General features: G+C 45.9%; 1 protein-coding gene across 3 annotated transcripts in view; it reads left to right on the top strand.

Moving 5' to 3' along the window:
- SPTBN1 (spectrin beta, non-erythrocytic 1) overlaps positions 1-22,680 on the top strand; it is a 197,081-nt gene that overhangs the window by 133,010 nt on the left and 41,391 nt on the right. For all 3 annotated transcript variants that reach the window (XM_059406073.1, XM_059406074.1, XM_059406075.1), the window contains 14 exons: positions 2,674-2,847; positions 6,504-6,595; positions 7,816-7,896; positions 8,284-8,399; positions 11,414-11,526; positions 12,325-12,512; positions 13,533-13,650; positions 14,803-14,961; positions 15,621-15,923; positions 17,679-17,832; positions 18,498-19,368; positions 19,465-19,602; positions 20,432-21,188; positions 22,087-22,289. In XM_059406073.1, coding sequence (XP_059262056.1) covers positions 2,674-2,847; positions 6,504-6,595; positions 7,816-7,896; positions 8,284-8,399; positions 11,414-11,526; positions 12,325-12,512; positions 13,533-13,650; positions 14,803-14,961; positions 15,621-15,923; positions 17,679-17,832; positions 18,498-19,368; positions 19,465-19,602; positions 20,432-21,188; positions 22,087-22,289 — 3,467 coding nt within the window. The remainder of the gene's footprint in view (positions 1-2,673; positions 2,848-6,503; positions 6,596-7,815; positions 7,897-8,283; positions 8,400-11,413; positions 11,527-12,324; positions 12,513-13,532; positions 13,651-14,802; positions 14,962-15,620; positions 15,924-17,678; positions 17,833-18,497; positions 19,369-19,464; positions 19,603-20,431; positions 21,189-22,086; positions 22,290-22,680) is intronic.

Here is a 22,680-nt window from a genome sequence, read left to right as displayed (position 1 = left end):
AAACTTGCCCAGCTCTTGTGCCCCAGAACAGGATAGAAGTGCTGAGGGCAGACCCAACAGGAGACCGGGCAGCTGCTACTCTTGAGTTGTCATCTTGGTTCTTACTCCCCCTCCTCCTGTGCCACTAGTGAGTCTTGTAACCTCACCATGTCTTGTCTCTTCTTTTGGCATAGAAGGCAGGAATGGGCCACTGCTGATGAGTGAGCTTCAACAGAGATGGAAGGTGGGGAAGGGGTTGAGAAACAAGAGGGCGGCAAAGTGAGTGAGGTGACAGGTGCACATGCTGTTGCCATGCACGACTTTGTCCGGTTTGAAGTAGTAGCTACAGCGCAGTATTCAGATTTAAAATATCTATAAATCATGTTTCTCAGACTTGTTTCCTAACAAGCTTTGAACCACAGAGTTCTTACTGTGTGTAAGCCCAAAATGTCGAAGTTTGGGTATTTTCACATCCTTTCCCCTCCGTCGGGACACCACCCAGCCACATTTTTCTCTACCACTTTTAATTTTCATTCGAGTCTAGAATTTAATTTGGGGGGGTTGGGATAGAAGAGTGGAGTTATCATCATCACTGTTTAGAGGCACGGTTGCTCCTGGTTTTGAGCTTCCCTTTCAATTGAAGTATATCAACTTCTCAGGTTCTTAGTGGGGAATTTTGTGTCTAGAGTCTAAATATTTCCTATTTTCTCCAGAGAGGTGTATTATATCTAAACACAGGGAGAGGTGGGAGCCCACCTTTTCCTGTTTTAAGTAGAATTGTTGGGAGGAAAAGACTTGTGCCTTTGCTGGTAGAGAGCCATTTTGTGTGTTTGAGAACTCCATAATGATTAGTTTATCATTTCATTTATGTAACAGCCCTTTGAGATAATTGGTATTCTTACCAGTTTATGGGTAAACAATTGAGAAGTAAGGCTCTGCTTTGCTAGAAAGTGGTGAAATTGTAACTTGAATATAGGCATTTCAGCAGCACAGTTGTTGTCCTCTGTGTTGAAGCATATTGCACAGGAGGGAGAATTACAAAAAAAAGAGGAGTGATTGCTGAAACCGTCCCTTTTTTATCCTGCCTTTTAGAAGTTCATGAGGTTTGTTTGGTTTTTTAACCATTTGAAGGAGTCTGATCATTTACCTGAAGAGGTTTGTCTAAATTCCACCCCCCCCCCGCCCCCGCTCCCCACCACCCGCACTTCCTTCCTGTGTCTCATGCCCTGATATTTCCAATGGTTGGTGCTTTTCAGGGATTTGAGTTGCATCTGGGTCTGCAGTGAACCATCCATATAGCTCATCTGGCATGGCCAGTCGCATCCCCTAGGGTCCCTGCGATGTGGCATTAGACCTATCAACCTGCAGGGAAATGGACCTTTATCACCATCCTGGCCCACTCACTCCTTGTACCCATATGGGTGTGGAAAGGAAGATAGGTTCCTCTGAGATGCTGTAGAGAGAGAGAATAGAGGCTTGGAAGGTCTTGTGCGTTTGTGATTGAGTTTTTCAAAATCGAGTCTGAAATAATAGTGGTTATACCTGATGGAGCTTGGGAAGAGACCAACAGTCCCCTTATCTACTCCCTGTTCCCTTCCTCCTCCCTGTAGCCCCTCCTGATTCCATCCACACTGTTTCTCTCAACCTCCATTAGAACATGACATTTGCTGCCCCTTCGAGGCACACGTGGGGACCGTGCGCTACAGTTAGTAGAATGGCCTTGTCCTCATTGCTCTGCAGGCCTTGGCATTAAGACAGTTTGGGTTTGAAACAGCACATGTCAGTGGGCCCCTGTCTCCCTAGTCAGGTGTACAGTCATTGAAAAGGGATGAGAGGGAAAGGCCCTGGGACAGCTGGAAGCATGATCAGCCTGAGGTGCAGCCCAGGCTAGCAGGGGCTGTACTGAGAAATGAGAAGGCGGGAAGACCAGTGCCAGGCGGTGGAGACATGAGCTTGCTCTAGACCCAGTAGATGATGGAGACCCACAGAGAATTTCCTGTGTGTGTGTGTGTGTGCGTGAGCCTTGATCTTTTGCTTTGTTTATTCAAAATGTTCACCTTCCCAGAGCTGCTTGGGTTGGATAGAACTGGGTAAAATGAAGAGACATTGGGGTATTCAAATTACATTGCTCTCATACTGCCCTTTCCTTTATCCTTCTCAGTGAGTCACACCCTTTCTCTCAGTCCTCCACATCACCCTCATGAAACTGCCACTTGGAAATTCTCATTTGGTAGTGTGTCCCCTTTTCATTTGGAGCCAGCCTTAGGAAACAACCCAGACCTGCAAGTAGCAAACCTATTTTTATGTTTCAAGCAGTCAGGAAAGTCTCAGGGGTGTTCTGCCATGCATCTGCAGAAAGCTCTGTGGGTGGCAGCAGCGGCTCTGAATCCTTCAGGGAGACTGGGTTCCTTTCTCTCTAACCTTCCAGCTTCTGTGCTCACGTATAAACTGTGTCCCTTGCATGACTGAAAAAACCTCTGAAGAGGGATCCCTGTCCCTTAAGTAACTTTCCTCTGGTAAGGATGTTAGGTAAACACTGTCCTTGTACTGAACGAGCACACACGTGTTTGAAGGTTTTGGTGTGGGGACGAGAGTGCTGCATGAACGGGCCCATTGGAGCTCTGGGCAGTAGCTCTCAGACTGTCTGCACCCTTTTACATAGTCTGTTTCTGCCTTCTGCTCCCCCGATTCTAGCCTAAACCCACCAAGGGACGAATGCGCATCCACTGTCTGGAGAATGTGGACAAGGCCCTTCAGTTCCTGAAGGAGCAGAGAGTCCATCTTGAGAACATGGGCTCCCATGACATCGTGGATGGGAACCACAGGCTGACCCTCGGCCTCATCTGGACCATCATCCTGCGCTTCCAGGTAAGGGCATATGGCTGCAGGATTCACACTTCTTCCTGGGTACAGCATGCTAGTGAAATGGCATCCCAGAGTCAGGTGTGTGGAGCTGGGTATCCATTCAGCCCCCGTTGGCATTTGGCAGCTACCACATCCTCCCTTAGTTTTGCTGGCCCCTGAAAAGCGCCCTTGTTAGATAAGGGGGTTTCTGGGCTGCAGTCTGCCCACTACTCTAAAGGCCTGGTGTCTGCCCCTTGGCTTTCAGGAGCAAAGGTACGTCATTGGTGCTAGGTTGCTGGCACTAGACTGACTGAACTTTGCTGCACTGTAGCACATATCCTGGAGTATTTTTAGGGGAAGCTGTTGAGGATTATGACGGGGGTTGGGGGGGCTCCATTTTCACTTTCTCATTCTCCTTTGGATGTGAGGAAACAGTTTTCAGGGGAAGTGTGCAAGAGCCTTATGCTTGTTTGAATTGATGACAATTTTATGGGTTTGTTATACTCGAGGGGAAGGCTCTAAGTATAGAAGTACTCTAAGCCAGAAGGTACTCTCAAGGTCATTCTGTCTTCCTCAAAGTGAGGAAAGGAAGGAGCCTTATCCAGGATTACAGAACCAGTCAGGGCAGCAGTGCTTGCTTCTGACCCTTTAAGAGAGAGCTCAGAATTTCAGCCCTGTGGAGCACCTCTGGCCTGGTTACTGGCTCTTTCTCCAGGCAGTGCTTCCTGCTCCTGCTTTTCAATTAGAATTGAAATGCCGGAAACACTTCTTACCAAAGAGTCAGGTTACTCTGCAAACAAATGTCCTAACAGTCCTGTCTCCTGGGTGGCTCTGTTCTCTGTGCCTTTCCTTCCTGTTCCACCCCTTTGATATAAAGTCTGATTGATTTTTCTGGCTAAATAAAAGTCTCACCAAAAAAGGGCAGAAACAGAAATCAAATTTTAGCTCTTTGTATTCTTGGTAAAACTGAAGTCAGCCTATAACCAATCATTTTCTTTCCCATTTCCCCAGGGGAATGGGTTTGAGTTAACAGTGTTCTGGGTGGGTAGGTTGGGAGGAGGGGTGGGAGCTGAAACAGAGCTGTCCTGAGAAACTCCCTGAATGGGTGTGGTTCCGAAGCTGGGAGGTCCTCGGAGGACTGGGGAAAGCTTTTAGTAATTCAGAATCCCTGGGTGGCAGTTCCAGTGATTCCAGTTAAGTTCTGAAGAGGGAACCACTATTGAAGATGAAATCATGAATGGAGTTAATTATAACAATCAGTGACTCTATTTTACAAACAGAGCTCTTATGTAGGTTTCTGTCAGTTCCTAAATGATTTGAAAATGGAGTGAATACCATTAGTAGTAGGACCCTCCTTGAGCTTCCCCTCAGTTTTGTAAAGTAAAAAGCTCTCTTTCTCTTGCCTTTGGCCTGTAGTAATCAGAGCATGGAAGGGCATCCTGATGGTGGCCTCTTTTCACACCGGGTCATTGCCCACGTTGGCGAGCTGGCACACGCAACCCTTTCCAAGATTCTCAGCATGAATTGGGTTGAGTCATTGACTAATTAGCTTCCTGACAGCTTGCCTTTTTCTGTAATTGAACTTGTAAATGCTGATAGGTACTTTCTCTTTCCTTTAAGGCAAGAAACATAGGCTGCTGATGTCACTGCATGGCCTGCAGTGTTGATGTCTTACATGACCTAGCTTCCTTCGTCCAGCAGCTGTATTAAATCCCTACTCATTCCACAGATAGGTACTGATTCTACATCAGCCAAGTCCCAGCTCACTACCTGCTTCCTCTGAAGTTTCTCCACATTCCATCTCTCTTTCCTCCAGCTCCTGAATATACAGTTTTGTCTTACATTTCCAGTGCACACGTCTAGAGCTCTGAGGACATAGCCTGTCCTGTGTGTGCATAAGAGGAAGTATCCATTAAGTACTAATGGCGAAATTTAGGTTTCATTCTGCTCTCCTTTTAAGAGAAAATAAAGGATGTTGTGGGAAACTGGAAGGAAAGTCTTGCCTTGTGTAAATCCTTTCAGAAGGGTAGACTGTGTATAAATGACCAAGTCTGGAAATAGATTCCCCTCTTCACACAGAAGCATGAGAAGGTCGACAGGGTTTAATGTGTAGAATTCCATCTGCCTTTCCTGATGAGTCTGTGTCTTACCTCTTGAATAAGGTACTTTCACATTTACTTTCAGCACAAGAACTAACGATCCTAATAATAGAGTTTAGAGTTTATGCAGACTCACACTTCACATACTTAGCACGGTTAAAAAGGGGTAATTTTTTTTAGAAGTTATAATTATTTCAATTTCCAAGGGTTTTTCCCAGTTGAAAGTGTCTGCCTTTATAATCTTGTATTTATATATTTCATCCTTCTTCTAACTCTTTCCCAAAAAGAGTTCTGGGGCATGTCTTTAGATTAAATGGGAAGACCCATGACAGACCAGGGTAGGGAAGTTTGGTCTAGCTAGAGCTAAAAGATGACAGGTGGCCTTCTAGGCCAACACCATTTACCCCATCCCTGTCCCACATTATAGTATAATAGGTAAAAATCTAAAGACAAAAAGGTATTTAGAGCATTTGTCTAAAATCACATAACTGGTGGGGCGACCGGAAGCCAGAGTTAACATTTACATTAACATTTTAACAGAGTTAACATTTACGGGTTCCTTGTCATGAGCTCAGCACTTCATATTCTTTCTTTGTTCAAATGCACAGTAACACTGTGAGCCATTGTTGCTGTTGGCCATTCCTCAGGTGGGAAGCTGAGGAGCTGGCCTGGGGACACACAGTAGGTAGTGGAGCCTGGAAGGTCTTAGCCCCAGGCAGTGGTGATGTTGGTGCCAGTAGACCCAGCTCTGTTGCTTGCATGCTCTCCATGAGTGGCTTATGAATGAGACTGTCTTAGTCCATCCTAGCTGCTATAACAAAACACCATAGACAGGGTAGCTTACAAACAATAGAAATTCGTTTCCCATAGTTCTGGAGGCTAAGTCTGAGATCAAGCCAGCATGGGCTGGCAAGACCCTGTTCTGGATGACAGACTTCTCAGTGTGCCCTCACGTGGTGGAAGATACTAAGGATCTCTCTGAAGCCTTTTTTTTTAATAAGGCACTAGTCCTGTTCATGAGGATCCTACTCTGTTAGGCCTCACCTCTTAATGCCATTACCTTTGGGAGTTAGGATTTCAACCTGAGAGTTTGGGGGAACCACAGACATTGGGACTATAGCACAGACCATGGAAGCCTACTGCAGTCATGCTTTTTTTGGGAATTTGGGTCAGTTTTTAGAAAAGATATATTGTATGCTGTCTTCATCAATGAGGGACATGCACCCTAGTGTGAAAAATACCTGGGGTCTGACAAGGAGCAGGGTATTTACAGTGAGCACTTGTGGTTGGAAAGGTGGGCTCTTTTGAGCTTAGAAGTGACCCCTAAAGGGGGGAGGGGTTCTGGGAAGTAGTGCAGCTAAGTATTCTTCACTTCCTCCTTATGTCTGCAAAGTAGAAAACCTGGTTGTTGTTTCAATGGTGAACCTTGAGGAAAGCAGTTTTCTTTGGCACAGTAGATAGGCTTTACAACTGGGCTGTGGCCTGAAGTGTACTCTTGATATATGTGTAGATCAGTTCTTCTGTGGCTGTTATTGGGCAGCTGACCCATCTCTTCATCTAATGCTTGTTCATAAATCTTAGATCCAGGATATCAGTGTAGAGACGGAAGACAACAAAGAGAAGAAGTCTGCCAAGGATGCATTGCTGTTGTGGTGCCAGATGAAGACAGCTGGGTGAGTATGAACTCCCTGGGGTTCCGGGGCCACTGCACCCAGGACAACCCTGCTGTGGTCATCTCTTTGAGGTTTTGACAGCTATCTCCACTCCTTCCATGGAGAAGTCTTGTTAACTCGTAAGCAGTAGGTAGCTGACATCTCTGCTTGCTGACAGCATGGGAGGAGTTCTGATTGACTCTCGGGACCTGTCAGCTCTACAGTCCGTTTCCCTCTCTTTATTAAGGCAGCTCCAGAGAACAGTGGATCTTGAATTTTAAAATCCTGAAACCCTATTTAAGAATCACATCCATGATACTTTAAAAAGCAAGTGGGTTTTCTCCGGCTTTTAATTTTTGCTGCTTTGGGGAAGCTTTGTGCAGTCAACTTAAGCGTAGTCTTTATACATTACCCGTCTCTGTTTTCCTTCCCTTTATTCCTCCTTTCAAATCTTAGTGAAAATACTCTTTTAGAGAACTGATCTGTTCTGTTACTCACTAAAATTGTTGGGTCTAGTATTTAGAACCGATTTTCTACCCGGTTAACTAGAGAGTTACTTAGACCTACTTTGAGGACAGTTAACAACTGTAATAGACATGATCAGTTAATGAAAAGTATGAAACTCATAAAGTGGGTATGCCTAATAAGGGGATCAACTTAGTTATAAGCCTTGAATCAACCACACATCCAAAGCCTGTAAACGGTATTGAATAGCTAAGTGAATAGGGTTGGTCTCCAACAGAGGGAAGTTGTTCAGGGAGATCCTTGGTATATAAAACTTCATTCAGCTCAGTGATGCAAGGAGGAAAGCTGTGTGTCTCATGAACAGGTAATCGTAGCTGCTTCCGTTCTCCCCAAAATTCAGATGTCCGTGACTGTGGGGTCCTAGTATCTTTGCTGGCAGAGGAGAAAGCCAGTGGAGGCAAAGAAGTCTCAGAGGTGTCTGGGCTGTGGTCACTTTTTCCTATGTAACCATGGTGTTTTAAATCTAAGACTCAGTTCACATCTTTTGTCTGATTGACTTACCGAGAAAGAAAAGCCACATGGATGTGGTTTTTGTTTTGTTTTGTTTTGTTTTAATAGAAAGCTAAAGTCGAAGAAGTATTTGCTCTGACTTGATAGTCCTTTTGATACTTAATTGCCTCACATTTTTTCAGTACTGACAAGCTTTTTCATGAACACTGCACTTCGCAAAACTGTCCATCTTTATTTGGTAACTCTGTTATGCTTTGTCTTTGTAGGTACCCGAACGTCAACATTCACAATTTCACCACAAGCTGGCGGGATGGCATGGCCTTCAACGCACTGATACACAAACACCGGTAAGTCACCTCCTCATAAATCATACTAACAGTTTTGGGGTAGAATACTGACATTCTTCTGCCCCGATCTGGGTGACTTTTGACCCTCATATCCATTGCCTTAGATGTTGCACCACGGTGGGAATTCCTGCATTCCATGTGAGGAAAATATGAGAGAATATGTAAATTCTCCCAAACAAATCAGTTTGTCCGTTATCTTCTGTTCTCTGAATAAACTTGGCATGTTTGTTCAAAAATCAGATTTCATTGTTTGATGATTTATATTATAGAGTTTTACTTTGCTCAGTAAAGTGGTTTCTACCATTTCTGGAGTAATGCTGGTATGTCATTGGTCACATGTGTTCTTATGCCATGGTTTTTATCCTGTTCCGCTCTCATTCTGCATAGGCCTGACCTGATAGATTTTGACAAGCTAAAGAAATCCAATGCACACTACAATCTGCAGAATGCCTTCAACCTGGCAGAGCAGCACCTTGGCCTCACTAAACTGTTGGATCCAGAAGGTAAGGACTTGAGGGATGTAAGGTGAGACTTCCAACAGCATCTCTAGTAGTGAAGGGCTAGTAGAAAATCTGCTGTCGGTTTATTTGTGTAGTGTGCTTTGGGAATTGCTCAAGAGGAGCTTAATTTTGGTGTGGGAATTACTTGAGGATTTGTGCAAAGGATTATATTTGAAAAGGCCTTGAGAGTCAAGTATGATTTAAACATGTTGGGAAGTAGAGGGCTTGCTAGGCAGAGGCACTTGCCTGAGCAGAGGTGAAGAACCAGGAACGAGGAGGGCGTGTTTGGGGACTAACAGTTCACTGGGAATGGTGTTTAAAGTAATAATAGGAACTACCACTGGAAAGGTGGGTCGGGGCCTTATAGCTCAAAGTTTTTAAAGGTTATTCATCAGTCACTGAAAGTTCTTAGCAGCTGTTCTCAATGAAGGGAACCTGCCATAGTCTCTCAGTGAATGCTTATTGACTGGCATTCTTGCCAAGGTGGCAGGCAGCCTTGGAATGAGTGGGTGCAGACCAGGGGGTTGGGGTGAGGGGCTTGTAGGAGGCTGTGCTCTGTTTGCTTTGAGTAAGAAGAGCTTAAGTGAGGAAGGTGCATCAGGAAATGGGAACATTTGGGTGAAAGAATTGGGACTCACAGTCCCTTCTTAGGGCTGACTGCCTGGAGGCACAACATCTGAGCTCTGCCTGGATCGACTCTGAGTCCTTACAGCAGGACCCCAAAGCCTGACTGCAGGTGACATGGAGCTAGACCTGTGTGGGGCATTCCCTCAGCTTATAGCTCCCTTACTTAACAAAGTCCTAATTCCAGGCTTTTTGCCGGAGCTGTCATAGGTACTTTTTCTTATTCTGAAAAGCATTTGAAATATAAGAGGATTTGTTTGTAGTACGGAGCTTTGTAGATCACAGCTCATAGCTGTGAGCAAATACCAGAGAGAGAAAACTGTGAGTGAAAGTTTAAAGTTCTTATAAATATAGAACAGGAAGTTCAACTCCCCAAGGGCAGATCGAGGTCATGAGGCTGCCAAGCAGGCTTGCTGTTTTCCAGTGCATTAGATTCACTGATATGTTCACTATCCCGGAAGCTGAGATAAAATTATCTTTGTGCTAACGCATTAAATGATCTCTTAATATAAACAGAAAACTAAAATTCCTTGGGGTGTGATTAATCTTCCGTCTTTACCCCTGTTTTAACTATGGGAAGACATTCTTTCTCAGCCATAGCTCTTTGTGCTAAATATAACCTTTTTTTTTTTTTTTTTAAATAACTTGCTCATTAGTTAATCGTTCTAATCCCTTCCCAGTATGAAAAAGGGATATATGTTCCTCAGATCACAAGACAAGGAACTAAAAAAAGGCCATTGATGTTACTTACGCTGTGGGTTGGATCTTGGTTATTAGTTGTCCTTAGCTATTGTTAATTGCCCAGTGGCCCAGAGAGCATCAGCTAAGATACAGTTGCAGACAGGTTACAAAACCACAAGGTTTTTTGTCTGCTCTCATCTTCCCAGTTATGTCAACATATGTTTATTAGATTGCATACAGGACCAGCTTTGGGATTCCTCCATTTCCTTCTCCTTGGAGCATAGTTGGGTGGGGCCAAGCAGAAGCAGAGTTGGCCACAGGGACTACTAGGGTGGAAAGAGTAGCTGCTCTTCTGGCCCCCCCCCCGTGCCATAGGCTGCCTCGGTGACACTGGGCAGGGCACTTTCCAGCCCTGTGCCTCAGTGTTCTCATCTTTAAGAGAAACAGTCCTGCCTCACACAGGGCTTCCAGGAAGATAGAAGGCATGCATGTGAGTGCATTCTGGAAAAGAACCTGATTATCAGTTAAGAGTCCTGCTGTGTATTCGCTTTTCTTTCTGTCCCAAGTCAAGAGTGTCACCCAGTATTGCCACACCTGCACCACTTGGCCTCTTCGTACCCTCATTGCCTCCCTTAGTGAATACTGACTGACTACCCTCGTTACACGAGACAGCACACCAGCAGTTTGAGAGGTGGAACAGCACAGGGCTTACTGAGGCACAAGCTTCTCACCCTTGGGGATGTAGTCTTACAAAACAAAGAAAATATGTGTAAGCAAATTATAGTACCTGGCAATGGGAAATTGTGAGTAAAGTGAAGGAGTATTGGAAATTGTGGCGTGTGTTTGTGGAGTGTTGGCTAGTCCAGGTTGTGTGAGAGTGTGCTTGAGAAGAAATAGTAGGCTATAGAATTAGTAGTGGCTCTTACAGGGAGCCTGATAAGTACTCAGTGGTTAGAAGGAAGGGAAGGAAAGTTAAGGCAGATTCTAGAGGATTAAGGGGCTTAGACTTTATTTTTGTAGATTGTAGGGCACTTTTGAGTAATTTTGAGCTTGGAGAAAGTGTGTTCGCAGCCATGCTTCTGGAAGATCAACTAGGGGCCGTGCATAAAGTGAATTGGGTAGTAGGGAAAGCCAGTGAGGAAGCTCTTGCTTCAAGTCTGCTTATGCAACCGTGAGAGTCTGAACTATGAGTGACAATAAAGATTCCATGGATAGAATCATCTGGACTCAGATTTGGTGACCAACTGAAGACCGGGTAACAAGAAGATAAGGATGTCCAAAGACTCAGTGACTGGAAGCGGGTCTGGTGCAGAGAGGAGGAGTCAAGAAGCCCAAGCCTAGTTTGGGAGTGGACATAGGCAAGGAGATAAGCCTGCTGGTCTGGCAAGTAGTCACATCACTAAGAATGTTCCCTGAATTCTTACCGTGGTCCTCATTTTTCTCTAGAAGTTTTCTTCTTGGTAGCTTGGGATCCTAGAGAGGAAGGATCATGTCTCTTAAGACTTTTATGTTTTGTTGCATTGGTAGAAGGTATTTATGAATATTCGTATCATAAAAGTCAATGAAATGGTTCCATCTGCATCAGACTTAAAATTAATACACCAAGGGCAGAGTTCTCCAGTATAAACACTGGCCTGTTTCAGTGTTGAACAGTTGTTCTGGGTGGTCGCGCTGTGAGCAGAATACTGAACAAAACCTTCTTTGGGTTACAGATATCAGTGTGGACCACCCTGATGAGAAGTCCATTATCACTTATGTGGTGACCTATTACCACTACTTCTCTAAGATGAAGGCCTTGGCTGTTGAAGGAAAACGAATTGGAAAGGTGAGTTCACACCAGTTTTATAAGTTGTGAGACACGATTAAAGTTCTCATCTTAATGTAGCACCAACAAGCCCCTTTCCTCCCGTGCACTCATCAGTTCAGCCGGTAGCGGTTTGTGGTGGGCACCCCCAGAGGCAGGGATGTAGGCAGAAGCCTCTTCATCCCTAGGAGTGACAGGAAGTAGGAGCAGCAGCTACAGTATTTAGGGAGAGATTTGAGGAGCTTCTCAGACCCAGAGACTCTCCTCCCCTCAACCTTACCAGAAAATGGGGTGTTGGAAATCTGATAAGTTGGCTGATGTCACGGGCGTGAAATCCTACTTACTCAGTTGAAAAGGCCCCACTATTGCACTTTTTTAGTTTTCATTTGGCTAATGTTCACCTGCCATATATTCCTGAATACCTCAGACCAGGTGATACTGTCTTCTCATTGCAGCAAGAGTGGAAAATTCATGGGCATTCATGGGACAACACCAAGCAACACAGAGCCCTTGTTGTTATTCTAGGAATTCTGGAGCTGAGGCCACAGGAGTCCTTCAGAATCTTAAACCCTTTGCCTGGAGGTTGGGAGGTTACCAAACCAATTACAGTTAAGCTGTCATTGCTTACAAGTAGTAGTTACAGTCTGAGTGCCTATTAACACACAGTTCCTTGAGTTTAAAATGCTTAGGCCAAAGTAGCCTAAAAACTGTTCCTGAGCCAGTCATTAAGTGTGCCTGTGCTCCTATAGAGTTATAATCCTGTCTCCCATACTTGGCAATATGATCTTACTGTTCTGTTTTTCTCACTCTCATTTACAGGTGCTTGACAATGCTATTGAAACAGAAAAAATGATTGAAAAGTATGAGTCACTTGCCTCTGACCTTCTGGAGTGGATTGAACAAACCATCATTATCCTCAACAATCGCAAATTTGCCAATTCTCTGGTTGGGGTTCAACAACAGCTTCAGGCCTTCAACACTTACCGCACTGTGGAGAAACCGCCCAAGTAAGATGCAGATTGGATGCATTACCAGTTGCAGAGAGAGATGATGGCAGCCTCAGACTCCTGTTCTGACTTCATTGACCTCATCTTTTAATGAGTGCCTCTTACCAGGGGCCTGTCTTACTCCTTTTCATCTGACCCTGAGTGGCTGAGCTCTGTTACAAACCACGCCCTCTGTGAGCCCTTCCGAGCATTTTCTGCCCCTGGTCTTATGATACTGATACGTGAGACTCCTAAGAAGTGGTACAGGTCTCCGGTCCCCTTTTCCCAAATGTGTTTCAGAATTCCTTACACTTTGAATTTTAGAGAAGTAGCTGAGTACCTGTATATAGTTTATTGTAAGACTCACAGTGGGCTTGAGACAGTAGCCCATTGTCAGGCCTACTAGCAAGTCTGTAGCAAAGTGTATAACTACAACATGTTGAATAAAGGCAGACAGTAAATAGTTTTGTGTCTGTCTGTCCAGATCAGTTTTTGCTATCCCCCGAACTGATTTTTGACTTGTTTTTGAAAATTGTAATTGTCACATAAGGATTATAGACCTTATCCCTTCTTAGAGTTCTAAAGTCATTCTTCCTTTTTCTATAACCCAGCTTAGTTGTGAATTCCTTTCTGCAGTCTCTGAAATCCATTGAAAGTTACACTAGGTAGTCATTTGAAGTGATTCTTGCTGAATATATTCAGCTGTGCTCTTTGAATGAAGTCCATTGTCCAGGATGTATAGTCTAAACTTTGAAGGAAGTGATTAGTAAAAGCACGGTATTGTGATCCCCCAAATATAAATCTCAGTGGCAGCAACCAGCCAACCCCACCAGAATTCACAGTTGGGTGCATTTTGTGGTCTATAATACCCCAAAAAACTAATGCACTGTGTTTTCTCCATAATGAGTTCCACATAAATCAGACCAGAGATAAATGGCTTTTAAAATTGTATGGCTGCGTTGAAAGGTTTTTTCCTCCAAAAGCAAATGAATTTTTGCCCTTGAAGGAACAGAAAACATATTTTTTTTCCCCTGTACTTAGGTTTACTGAGAAGGGGAACTTGGAAGTGCTGCTTTTTACTATTCAGAGCAAGATGAGGGCCAACAATCAGAAGGTCTACATGCCCCGGGAGGGCAAGCTCATCTCTGACATTAACAAGGTAAAGCTGATCCACCTGGTCCTGTGTGGGGCCTTGACCTTCTCTGTAAGCTTCAGGTTCTAGGTCTTGATTGCTGAGAGGGCAGTCTGAAAGGGTCCGTCCTGGCCTGCTGAACTGAGGAGTGACAGCAGTGGCTCGGGTTTTGCAGAAGGTCAAGCAAATTCTTGTGGTGGGTTGGTCTATTAGAGTTTTGGAAGGGAATGTTAGATTTTATCAAACCAGTCTTGGCTTATTTTCTTTACCTTGCTACTCTCATCTGTCTAAGGCAGTCAACTGTAGCATCTTTAAGTTGCAGGAGGAAGAACCTGAAACCTTATTTCATATATCTGGAATCTCTAGGCGTTGGGGCTTAGGATTTTGGCTGTTTCTCTCAGAGAGGCTGTCCAACAGTTTCCATTTTGGTCTGTTTTGTCTGTAATTACAGAATTTGACAGTGGCCATTGTATCCAGATAGAAATTTGAAAAATCTAGAACTGTGGTCAGTTTTACACAATTAGATTATTTTAAGTGGAATTTTTTAAATGTAAGATATATTTCATAGAAATTAATTTACTGTGACACATTTGGTGAAGATTTTGAACAAAATGATCAGGTGTGTGAATTAAAAAACAGGTAGCTCAAAAAAAAGGTGGGGTGGGGTGCCTGGTTGGCTTAGTTGGAGAAAGTGTACATCTCATAATCTTGGGGTCATGAGTTTGGTCCCCACATTGGGCATAAAGATTACTTAAATAAATAAAATGTTAAAAATAAAAAAATTTTTTTTAAAGTGGCTCAGGATGGGATGACTAAGAGTTTGTAATATGATTTCTTTCTGAGAAATCATTTATCTTTTATATATCATCAGATCTGTTGAAGGTAATTACTTTGTTTCCTCTCAAAGTAAGAGATTTATAATTTAGTTATATTGCTCCTTATCTACACTGTTTTGTTTTCCAAATATAACACAGGGCTTAGATATAGACAGGAGAGAGTGTTCCCATGAGGCTAAACTGAGAGGAAACGGTTTTTCTCAAGGCTTAAGAGTCAGTGAGGGTGGAAATGGGATGTCCCTTTTACAAAGTTCTCAGGTCTTACTGAGAAGTCATAGCTGTTGACTGTAGCCAAGGAAAGTACATTGAGCATTGCAGAGAACTGTTCCTTTTGCCTCTGTAGGCCTGGGAAAGACTGGAAAAAGCAGAACATGAGCGAGAACTGGCTCTGCGGAACGAGCTCATCAGACAGGAGAAACTGGAACAGCTCGCCCGCAGATTCGACCGCAAGGCAGCTATGAGGGAGACCTGGCTGAGCGAAAACCAGCGTCTGGTGTCTCAGGTCCTGCTCTAGACCTCGTTCGGGGACCCACTCCCGGGGTCATCTAGAAACGTAGACCATCCTTGAGGGCCATAGGACAGCTGCTTATCAACACCTGCTGTTCTGAAGTAACTCGAGTCCTCTTGCTCACTTCCCATGAAGAGGATGTTTATCATTTCTGATGTACTTGGTCTTCTGTTTGTCTGACTTTTCATAAATTTGGAAGCAGCTCAAGCAGAGTTTGTTTAGACCCAGTGAGTGAGTGTGAACTGCTCACATTTATGTAATGTTAGATGTTTCTCTTACCTTTCATCTTTGACCATCTGATCCTTCAAGGCAGTTGGACCGGTCACGAAAGAAGTAAAAAGTGACTTTCCCTTCTTGTGTTCACACAAACTGTCACCTGCTCCAGTCACAGAAGTATAAGGTGCTAGATAGAAGCTTGCACCCCTCTGTAAGACGAGTACTTGCTGATTTGCCTTGGGGAAGGCATCTGAGCTCTAGCGAGGAGTTTTAAGTGTCCTACAGAAGGCAGAGACCAGCAGCTGGTGGGGCTCAAGTCAGTGTGGCTTTAGGACCACCATAGATTGTGCTGAGATTCAACCTCTGTTTCTTTGTTCCAGTTGGATGGCTTTTTAATTTTGTGTGTGTGTGTGTTTTTTCCCCCCATTTCTCTGTAGGACAACTTTGGTTTTGACCTTCCTGCAGTTGAGGCCGCCACGAAAAAGCATGAGGCCATTGAGACAGACATTGCCGCATACGAGGAGCGTGTGCAGGCTGTGGTCGCCGTGGCCAGGGAGCTCGAAGCAGAGAACTACCATGACATCAAGCGTATCACAGCAAGGAAAGACAATGTCATCCGGCTTTGGGAGTACCTACTGGAATTGCTCAAGGCCCGGAGACAGCGTCTCGAGATGAACCTGGGGTTGCAAAAGATATTCCAGGAAATGCTCTACATTATGGACTGGATGGACGAAATGAAGGTAGAACTTGAGTGATAGGAGGCCAGAGCTGATCCAGTAGGACGTCTCTTTCCTCCTCCCTCACCCCCCGCTGACTGCACAGCATCCAGGGTGCCCTCACTGCCCACTCTGTAAAGTCAAAGGGGGCCATATTACCTGTGGGAAGATTGTTAGATCAGGAGTTAAATGAGATAAAAGGTGTAAAAAAGTTGTATTGAAAACCAGTTCCATAGCTAGAGATCTGCCGCAGTAATTTAAATTTAATTCAGATCTGTTCCACCATAGGGAATCAATCAAATTAAGATTTTCTGTGTTTTTAGCTCTTGAGGGTTGAACCAGCTTTCTATGTCATTGATCTGTGTGTGAGTGGCTCATTGAGGGGGGAATCCAGGAAGCTAATGTGGGCAGATGGGAGGAGAGGGGTAGGCAGTGTGGGCGGAATGTGTGTCGGGAACCAGGGAACCTGTGTTCACATTGTCATTGCTGGTTGCATGCAGTCTCCTTGAGCCTCCTTTCTTCGTTTTTAATCTGGGATCGCTCTAACCACCTCCCTCATTCGGTTACAGCGAGGGTAAAGTGTGGTAATAGGTGTACACATAGGATGGGACTGGCTGGAAAGGGCTGCCATTGCCAGTTTGTGCTTCCCCTTCCTTAATTAAGAGCCCTGAGCATAGACTTCCAAGCTTTCCTTCTGCCCAGGAAGAGACCTGCCATTGTGCCAGATCCCTGTGCCCGTTTGTGTTCTCTGCTACAGGTGGTAGAATGCTCATCCATGTCAAGTAGACCCCAGCTGGAAGTCATTTAGCTCCGAAGCTAGAACAGAACAGGGCAGTTTGCAGACAGTGCAGTGAAGGCCCCTTTATCTCAGCGTGCTGCGTTCCCAAGCTTGACCTTCTGTGAGGGATTTCTTCCTGGGATATAAGCCCTCATCTTTTGCTTAACCTCTTGAGCCATTCCTGGCAGAGGGATGGGGTCGCTTCGTCCCATCAGTTTGCCCTCTTATTGTCCCAGTTTTATGATGTTCTCAAGTATGGTCTGTGTTGACCTTTCAAAGTAGAAATGTTCATAAAATCTAGCAGTGAGGCACTTTTCATTTTAGAAATCATGTTGTACATTAAAGTTCAGATTTTGGGCCAGAGACTTCCCTTAGAAGTAGGAGTGAAGTACACATTCCATCTGGAGAGGAAGTCAGATGAGGCCCTCAAATTGGGTTGATGGAAGGAAGAAAAGAAAGTGTTAGTGGACTCCCTCCTAAGCAGAAAGCCACCTGACCCTGTTTTTACTTGGTTAGAGATGTGGTTTATAAGCTTTCAACTAGATTCTTCTCCCATTGACAAGGTGAGTATTACCAAGGCACACCAATAAGCTTTTAGCTGAGGAAAACATCCTCAGAGGGGGTCAGCAACTCCTGGGAGATTTCTTTTAACTTTGAAATAACTACAGCGTTTCTCTCTTCTCTTCTGAAATATCGTTGCTGTGGCGGTTTCTTCTTCGAGCCCCAGTTAACATGTCCTGCTGGCCCCCATTCGTTTTTTTTCTATTCTGTTCTTAGTGTATTTTTGACCTGTTTATTCCAGGGTAGATAATCTTCACTTTATTGTGTCTCTCCTGATGCAGGCTTTCAGGTTTGTTTTTTGTTTTGTTCCGATTTGCTTGTTGTTCTGCTCCCCTAGAGATGCAGGGAGGGTGGCTGGCTCTCAGCTTGTCCACAGAGTACGAGACACTGAAGTTAAGGTTGTCTGCACAGATGGGCCCTCTGTTTTCTCTGGTGCACAGGTGCTATTACTGTCTCAAGACTATGGCAAACACTTGCTTGGCGTGGAAGACCTGTTACAGAAGCACGCCCTGGTCGAAGCGGACATTGGCATCCAGGCAGAGCGGGTGAGAGGTGTCAATGCTTCTGCCCAGAAGTTTGCAACAGACGGGGAAGGTAAGAATGGACTGTGGTAGGCCTTACTTCCCCACCACCATGGCCATCTCTGTAGAAGTAGCTAAGTTGTCTGTGCCATTGGGGTTTTTGACATTCCTGTACCGTTGTAGGTTCCCAGTGGGTTTGTGGTGGGTACATGAGATGCAGGAGGGTAGCCTTCTGGATACTTACCTCGGTCAGCTTTTCTGAAGTGGACATGTATTTCCATTAAGTACTCCAGTACTGCTTGGTTTTGAGTGGCGGTATTCAGCAGTCAAACTTTGCCTAGACCACACTCGATGCATATCAGCACCCTGGTGTGGCTACTCAAACATCTCTTGGCTTTCACTTCTGGTGGTTATGTTTCTTTGTTTAAAGGATCTTGGAAGGATTTTGTTGTGTTTTTTATATTTGAGAAACAGTTAAATGCAGCTGACCTTTTTCTTACAATGTATATACTTTTTTTTGGTTCATGAATGATCACTTTGCCCTTGGGTCAAAAAATAACACTACCTACCTCCAGGCAAGGCCCTGGGAGGTTCTCCATTGCCTTATCACATGGCTCTGCACTGAGAGTGAAGCTGGTAATCTAGTGGTGAGAAAACGGGCATAACTCACTACTTCAAACGGGCAGGGGCCTGTGCTTTAACTCTCCGACTTCCACATTCCTTCCATGCATTAAATAGGTTACAAGCCCTGCGACCCTCAGGTGATCCGCGATCGCGTGGCCCACATGGAATTCTGTTACCAAGAACTCTGCCAGCTGGCAGCTGAGCGCCGGGCCCGTCTGGAAGAGTCCCGCCGCCTCTGGAAGTTCTTCTGGGAGATGGCGGAAGAGGAGGGCTGGATACGGGAGAAGGAGAAGATCCTGTCCTCGGACGATTATGGGAAGGACCTGACCAGCGTCATGCGGCTGCTCAGCAAGCACCGGGCGTTCGAGGATGAGATGAGCGGCCGCAGCGGCCACTTCGAGCAAGCCATCAAAGAAGGTGAAGACATGATTGCGGAGGAGCACTTCGGGTCAGAGAAGATCCGAGAGAGGATCCAGTACATCCGGGAGCAGTGGGCCAACCTGGAGCAGCTCTCGGCCATTCGCAAGAAGCGCCTAGAGGAGGCCTCGCTCCTGCACCAGTTCCAGGCGGATGCCGACGACATCGACGCTTGGATGCTGGACATCCTCAAGATTGTCTCCAGCAACGATGTGGGCCACGACGAGTACTCCACACAGTCTCTGGTCAAGAAGCACAAGGACGTGGCGGAGGAGATCGCCAACTACAGGCCCACCATCGACACGCTGCACGAGCAGGCCGGTGCCCTGCCCCAGGAGCACGCCAAGTCTCCGGACGTGAGGGGCAGGCTGTCAGGCATTGAGGAGCGGTACAAGGAGGTGGCTGAGCTGACACGGCTGAGGAAGCAGGCACTGCAAGACACCCTGGCCTTGTACAAGATGTTCAGTGAGGCTGATGCCTGTGAGCTCTGGATCGACGAGAAGGAGCAGTGGCTCAACAACATGCAGATCCCAGAGAAGCTGGAGGACCTGGAGGTCATCCAGCACAGGTGAGTGGGAGCGCTGTCCTTGCTACAGGGCCACCAGCGTCCCCTCGCTACCGCCCAGGACCCAGCATCTGAGTACCCTGTTGAATTGTTTTCCAGATTCGAGAGCCTCGAACCGGAAATGAACAACCAGGCTTCCCGGGTTGCCGTGGTGAACCAGATTGCACGGCAGCTCATGCACAGTGGCCACCCAAGTGAGAAGGAAATCAAAGCCCAGCAGGACAAACTCAACACGAGGTGAGCGTGCAGTCTGCACCAGGCTGGCTCCCTGTGTGCTGGACCAGGGAGGGCGAGGTCACTGGTGAGCCTTGCTGTCAGGAATTTCCCAGACAGGGTCACTGATAAGATGGCCCTGATGTCACAGCATTGGCATCTGCCTTTCAACACACCCTGGTTTTGCAAGAAGTGTGCTTTAGGGTGATGTCATTCAAGGTAGCCTGGCACCTGCCTGCCTGTCCCCACATCAGAAGTTAAGGTGTTAGTGTGAGACCTGTGCCCAGCGTGGAGGACCAGGGCATCATGGTGATACTGCTATTGTCTCTTTTGAGATGATTTCTGGAACATAATTTTAGCATATTTTAGACGTACTTAGGGAGTAGAAGTCCTGGTTATCAAGTTAGACCTTTGTCCTGATGTTATCTTTCTGTTGAATAAACACATTTGAGTAGGTTGTGGTAGCCTTGGTTCTGAAGGGGACTGCCAGGCATGTTTGGGTTTGGAAAATGTTCATTAGGTGTAGTTCAGAGATAAAGTAAAAAGCATGTAGCAGAAATGGAGTTACAGAAAGTAACCGACTCTGGGGTACAGATGTGCTGTCCACCCTGGAACTCCTTGAACAAGTGCCTCTTCATGTCAGGCTTTTTCCAGATTATGTCACATCTTTGAGTTGTTTCGATAATTTGGGGTACATGTACTGAGTGAGATGATTTTCCAAAAAGCATTTGTTCTCATAGCATAGGGGGAGAGAAAAAATGATAGCTTTGACCTTGACTGTTAATGTCACCATGGAGCCATGAGCTGTCAGCCCATCTCTGACATGGTTCTCTCTGTGCCTTTGTGCCCATAGGTGGAGTCAGTTCCGAGAGCTGGTGGACAGGAAGAAGGACGCTCTTCTCTCTGCCCTGAGCATACAGAACTACCACCTTGAGTGCAATGAAACCAAATCCTGGATTCGAGAGAAGACCAAGGTCATCGAATCCACCCAGGACCTGGGCAACGATCTGGCCGGCGTCATGGCCCTGCAGCGCAAGTTGACCGGCATGGAGCGGGACCTCGTGGCCATCGAGGCAAAGCTGAGCGACCTGCAGAAAGAGGCCGAGAAACTCGAGTCCGAGCACCCCGACCAGGCTCAGGCCATCCTGTCTCGGCTGGCCGAGATCAGCGACGTGTGGGAGGAGATGAAGACCACCCTGAAAAACCGCGAGGCCTCCCTGGGAGAGGCCAGCAAGCTGCAGCAGTTCCTGCGGGACCTGGACGACTTCCAGTCCTGGCTCTCCCGGACCCAGACGGCCATCGCCTCTGAGGACATGCCCAACACCCTGACCGAGGCAGAGAAGCTCCTCACACAGCACGAGAACATCAAAAACGAGATTGATAACTACGAGGAGGACTACCAGAAGATGAGGGACATGGGCGAGATGGTCACCCAGGGACAGACCGACGCCCAGTACATGTTTCTGCGGCAGCGGCTGCAGGCCCTGGACACTGGGTGGAATGAGCTCCACAAAATGTGGGAAAACAGGCAGAATCTCCTTTCCCAGTCACATGCCTACCAGCAGTTTCTTAGGGACACGAAGCAGGCCGAGGCCTTCCTTAACAACCAGGTACTGCTCCTCAAGTTCCTTTGCTTTCCTTCCTGGGAGAGCAGGTGCTGCTTGTCCTTTGGAACTTTCTACCCAGGCTGCTGGTCCAGAGCAATCCTGTGTGAAAACAGGATAATTGAGGGGCTTTACACCCCAGACTTCCAAGGCATTGAAACCCATCCCAAAGTAGGGGATGGGAGCTGAAGGCTCCTGCGGGAGTGTCTTGCCCTGCACAGTAGCATTCTGTTTCAGCCGCTTTCGAGGCTCTCTTGTGTTCATAGTATGTCCTCATAGTATTGCATTAAATTGGCAATATTCTGTAAGGCAGTAATCCAGTTTGAGATGAATTGACAAGTGCACTGGGGGATTTTTTGGTTTGTTTGTTATTTGTTTGTTTTTCCTTTTCTTTCTTCTTTTCTTTCCTTCTTTTTTTTTTCTTTTTTTTTTTTTTTTGATGGGGGAACTAAGTGGCTCTTGCTCTTGAAGAGTCAGTAATTCTCCCAATGACACAAGGCAAAAACTAGAGAAAGAAAATGGCTGAAGATGGTGGCCAGTAATCAGGGTTGTTCATTTCTTTTCAAGAGAGAGTTTGAAGAGTATGTTGCCACTAGGTGGTGGGCACATAAGGGGACCCTGGTGGCTGATGCATAAAGCACTGCTTGGTTTCCTCACGTACTTTGGGAAAAAATTGAACTACTGAAGGAAATTTCATTCCTTATGGGGTCTCACTAGTTGTTTTTTCCTCTGAACCTTTTGTTTTCTCTGATTCAGTAGATTAAGTATAGTGGAGCAAGTGTTATAAAGTATGTGTTGCATGGAAACTTAGGACTAGGGAAGAGTGCTTTTGTTATTCTGAAAACGAGTTGTATTTCATAGTTTTTCATCCTGCTGTGATTTTGGTTCTCTCTCTTGGAAAAAGGAGTATGTTTTGGCCCACACTGAAATGCCCACCACCTTGGAAGGAGCTGAAGCAGCTATTAAAAAACAAGAGGACTTCATGACCACCATGGACGCCAATGAGGAGAAGATCAATGCTGTTGTGGAGACGGGCCGGAGGCTGGTGAGCGATGGGAACATCAACTCTGATCGCATTCAGGAGAAGGTGGACTCCATCGATGACAGGTATGGCACCCTGGGGCTCCTGAGGGAGTCTGGCACCCTGAGACTCCCGAGCTTCTGAAGATTTAGTCCCAAGTCGTTGGGACTGTGGGTATAACTTTCCCAGTGGTCAGGGTCTGGACAGCTGGTAAAATTTAAATCACTTGGCAACACATGGCTGCCTAGAAATGTGGTTGTCATGGTCAGGCATGTAGAGGTGCTCACCAAAGAAAAGAAAACCTGAGAAGCCAAGCCAATACCTAATCAAAGCTTTGTAAGAGCCATGATGCCAGTTAGCAATCAGATATAAGCTGTGCCCTGCGAGAGTTGATGTGTGTGTAGCCTATCACATGATGGGCCCCTAGCCCTCAGCATGGCTCCCTAGCTGAGTCCACGTTTACCTTCATGCGAACTA

This window comes from Mustela nigripes, chromosome 7 (assembly GCF_022355385.1).
Source record: "Mustela nigripes isolate SB6536 chromosome 7, MUSNIG.SB6536, whole genome shotgun sequence".
Lineage (NCBI taxonomy): Eukaryota > Metazoa > Chordata > Mammalia > Carnivora > Mustelidae > Mustela > Mustela nigripes.
This window is presented reverse-complemented; position numbering and strand designations above follow the sequence as displayed.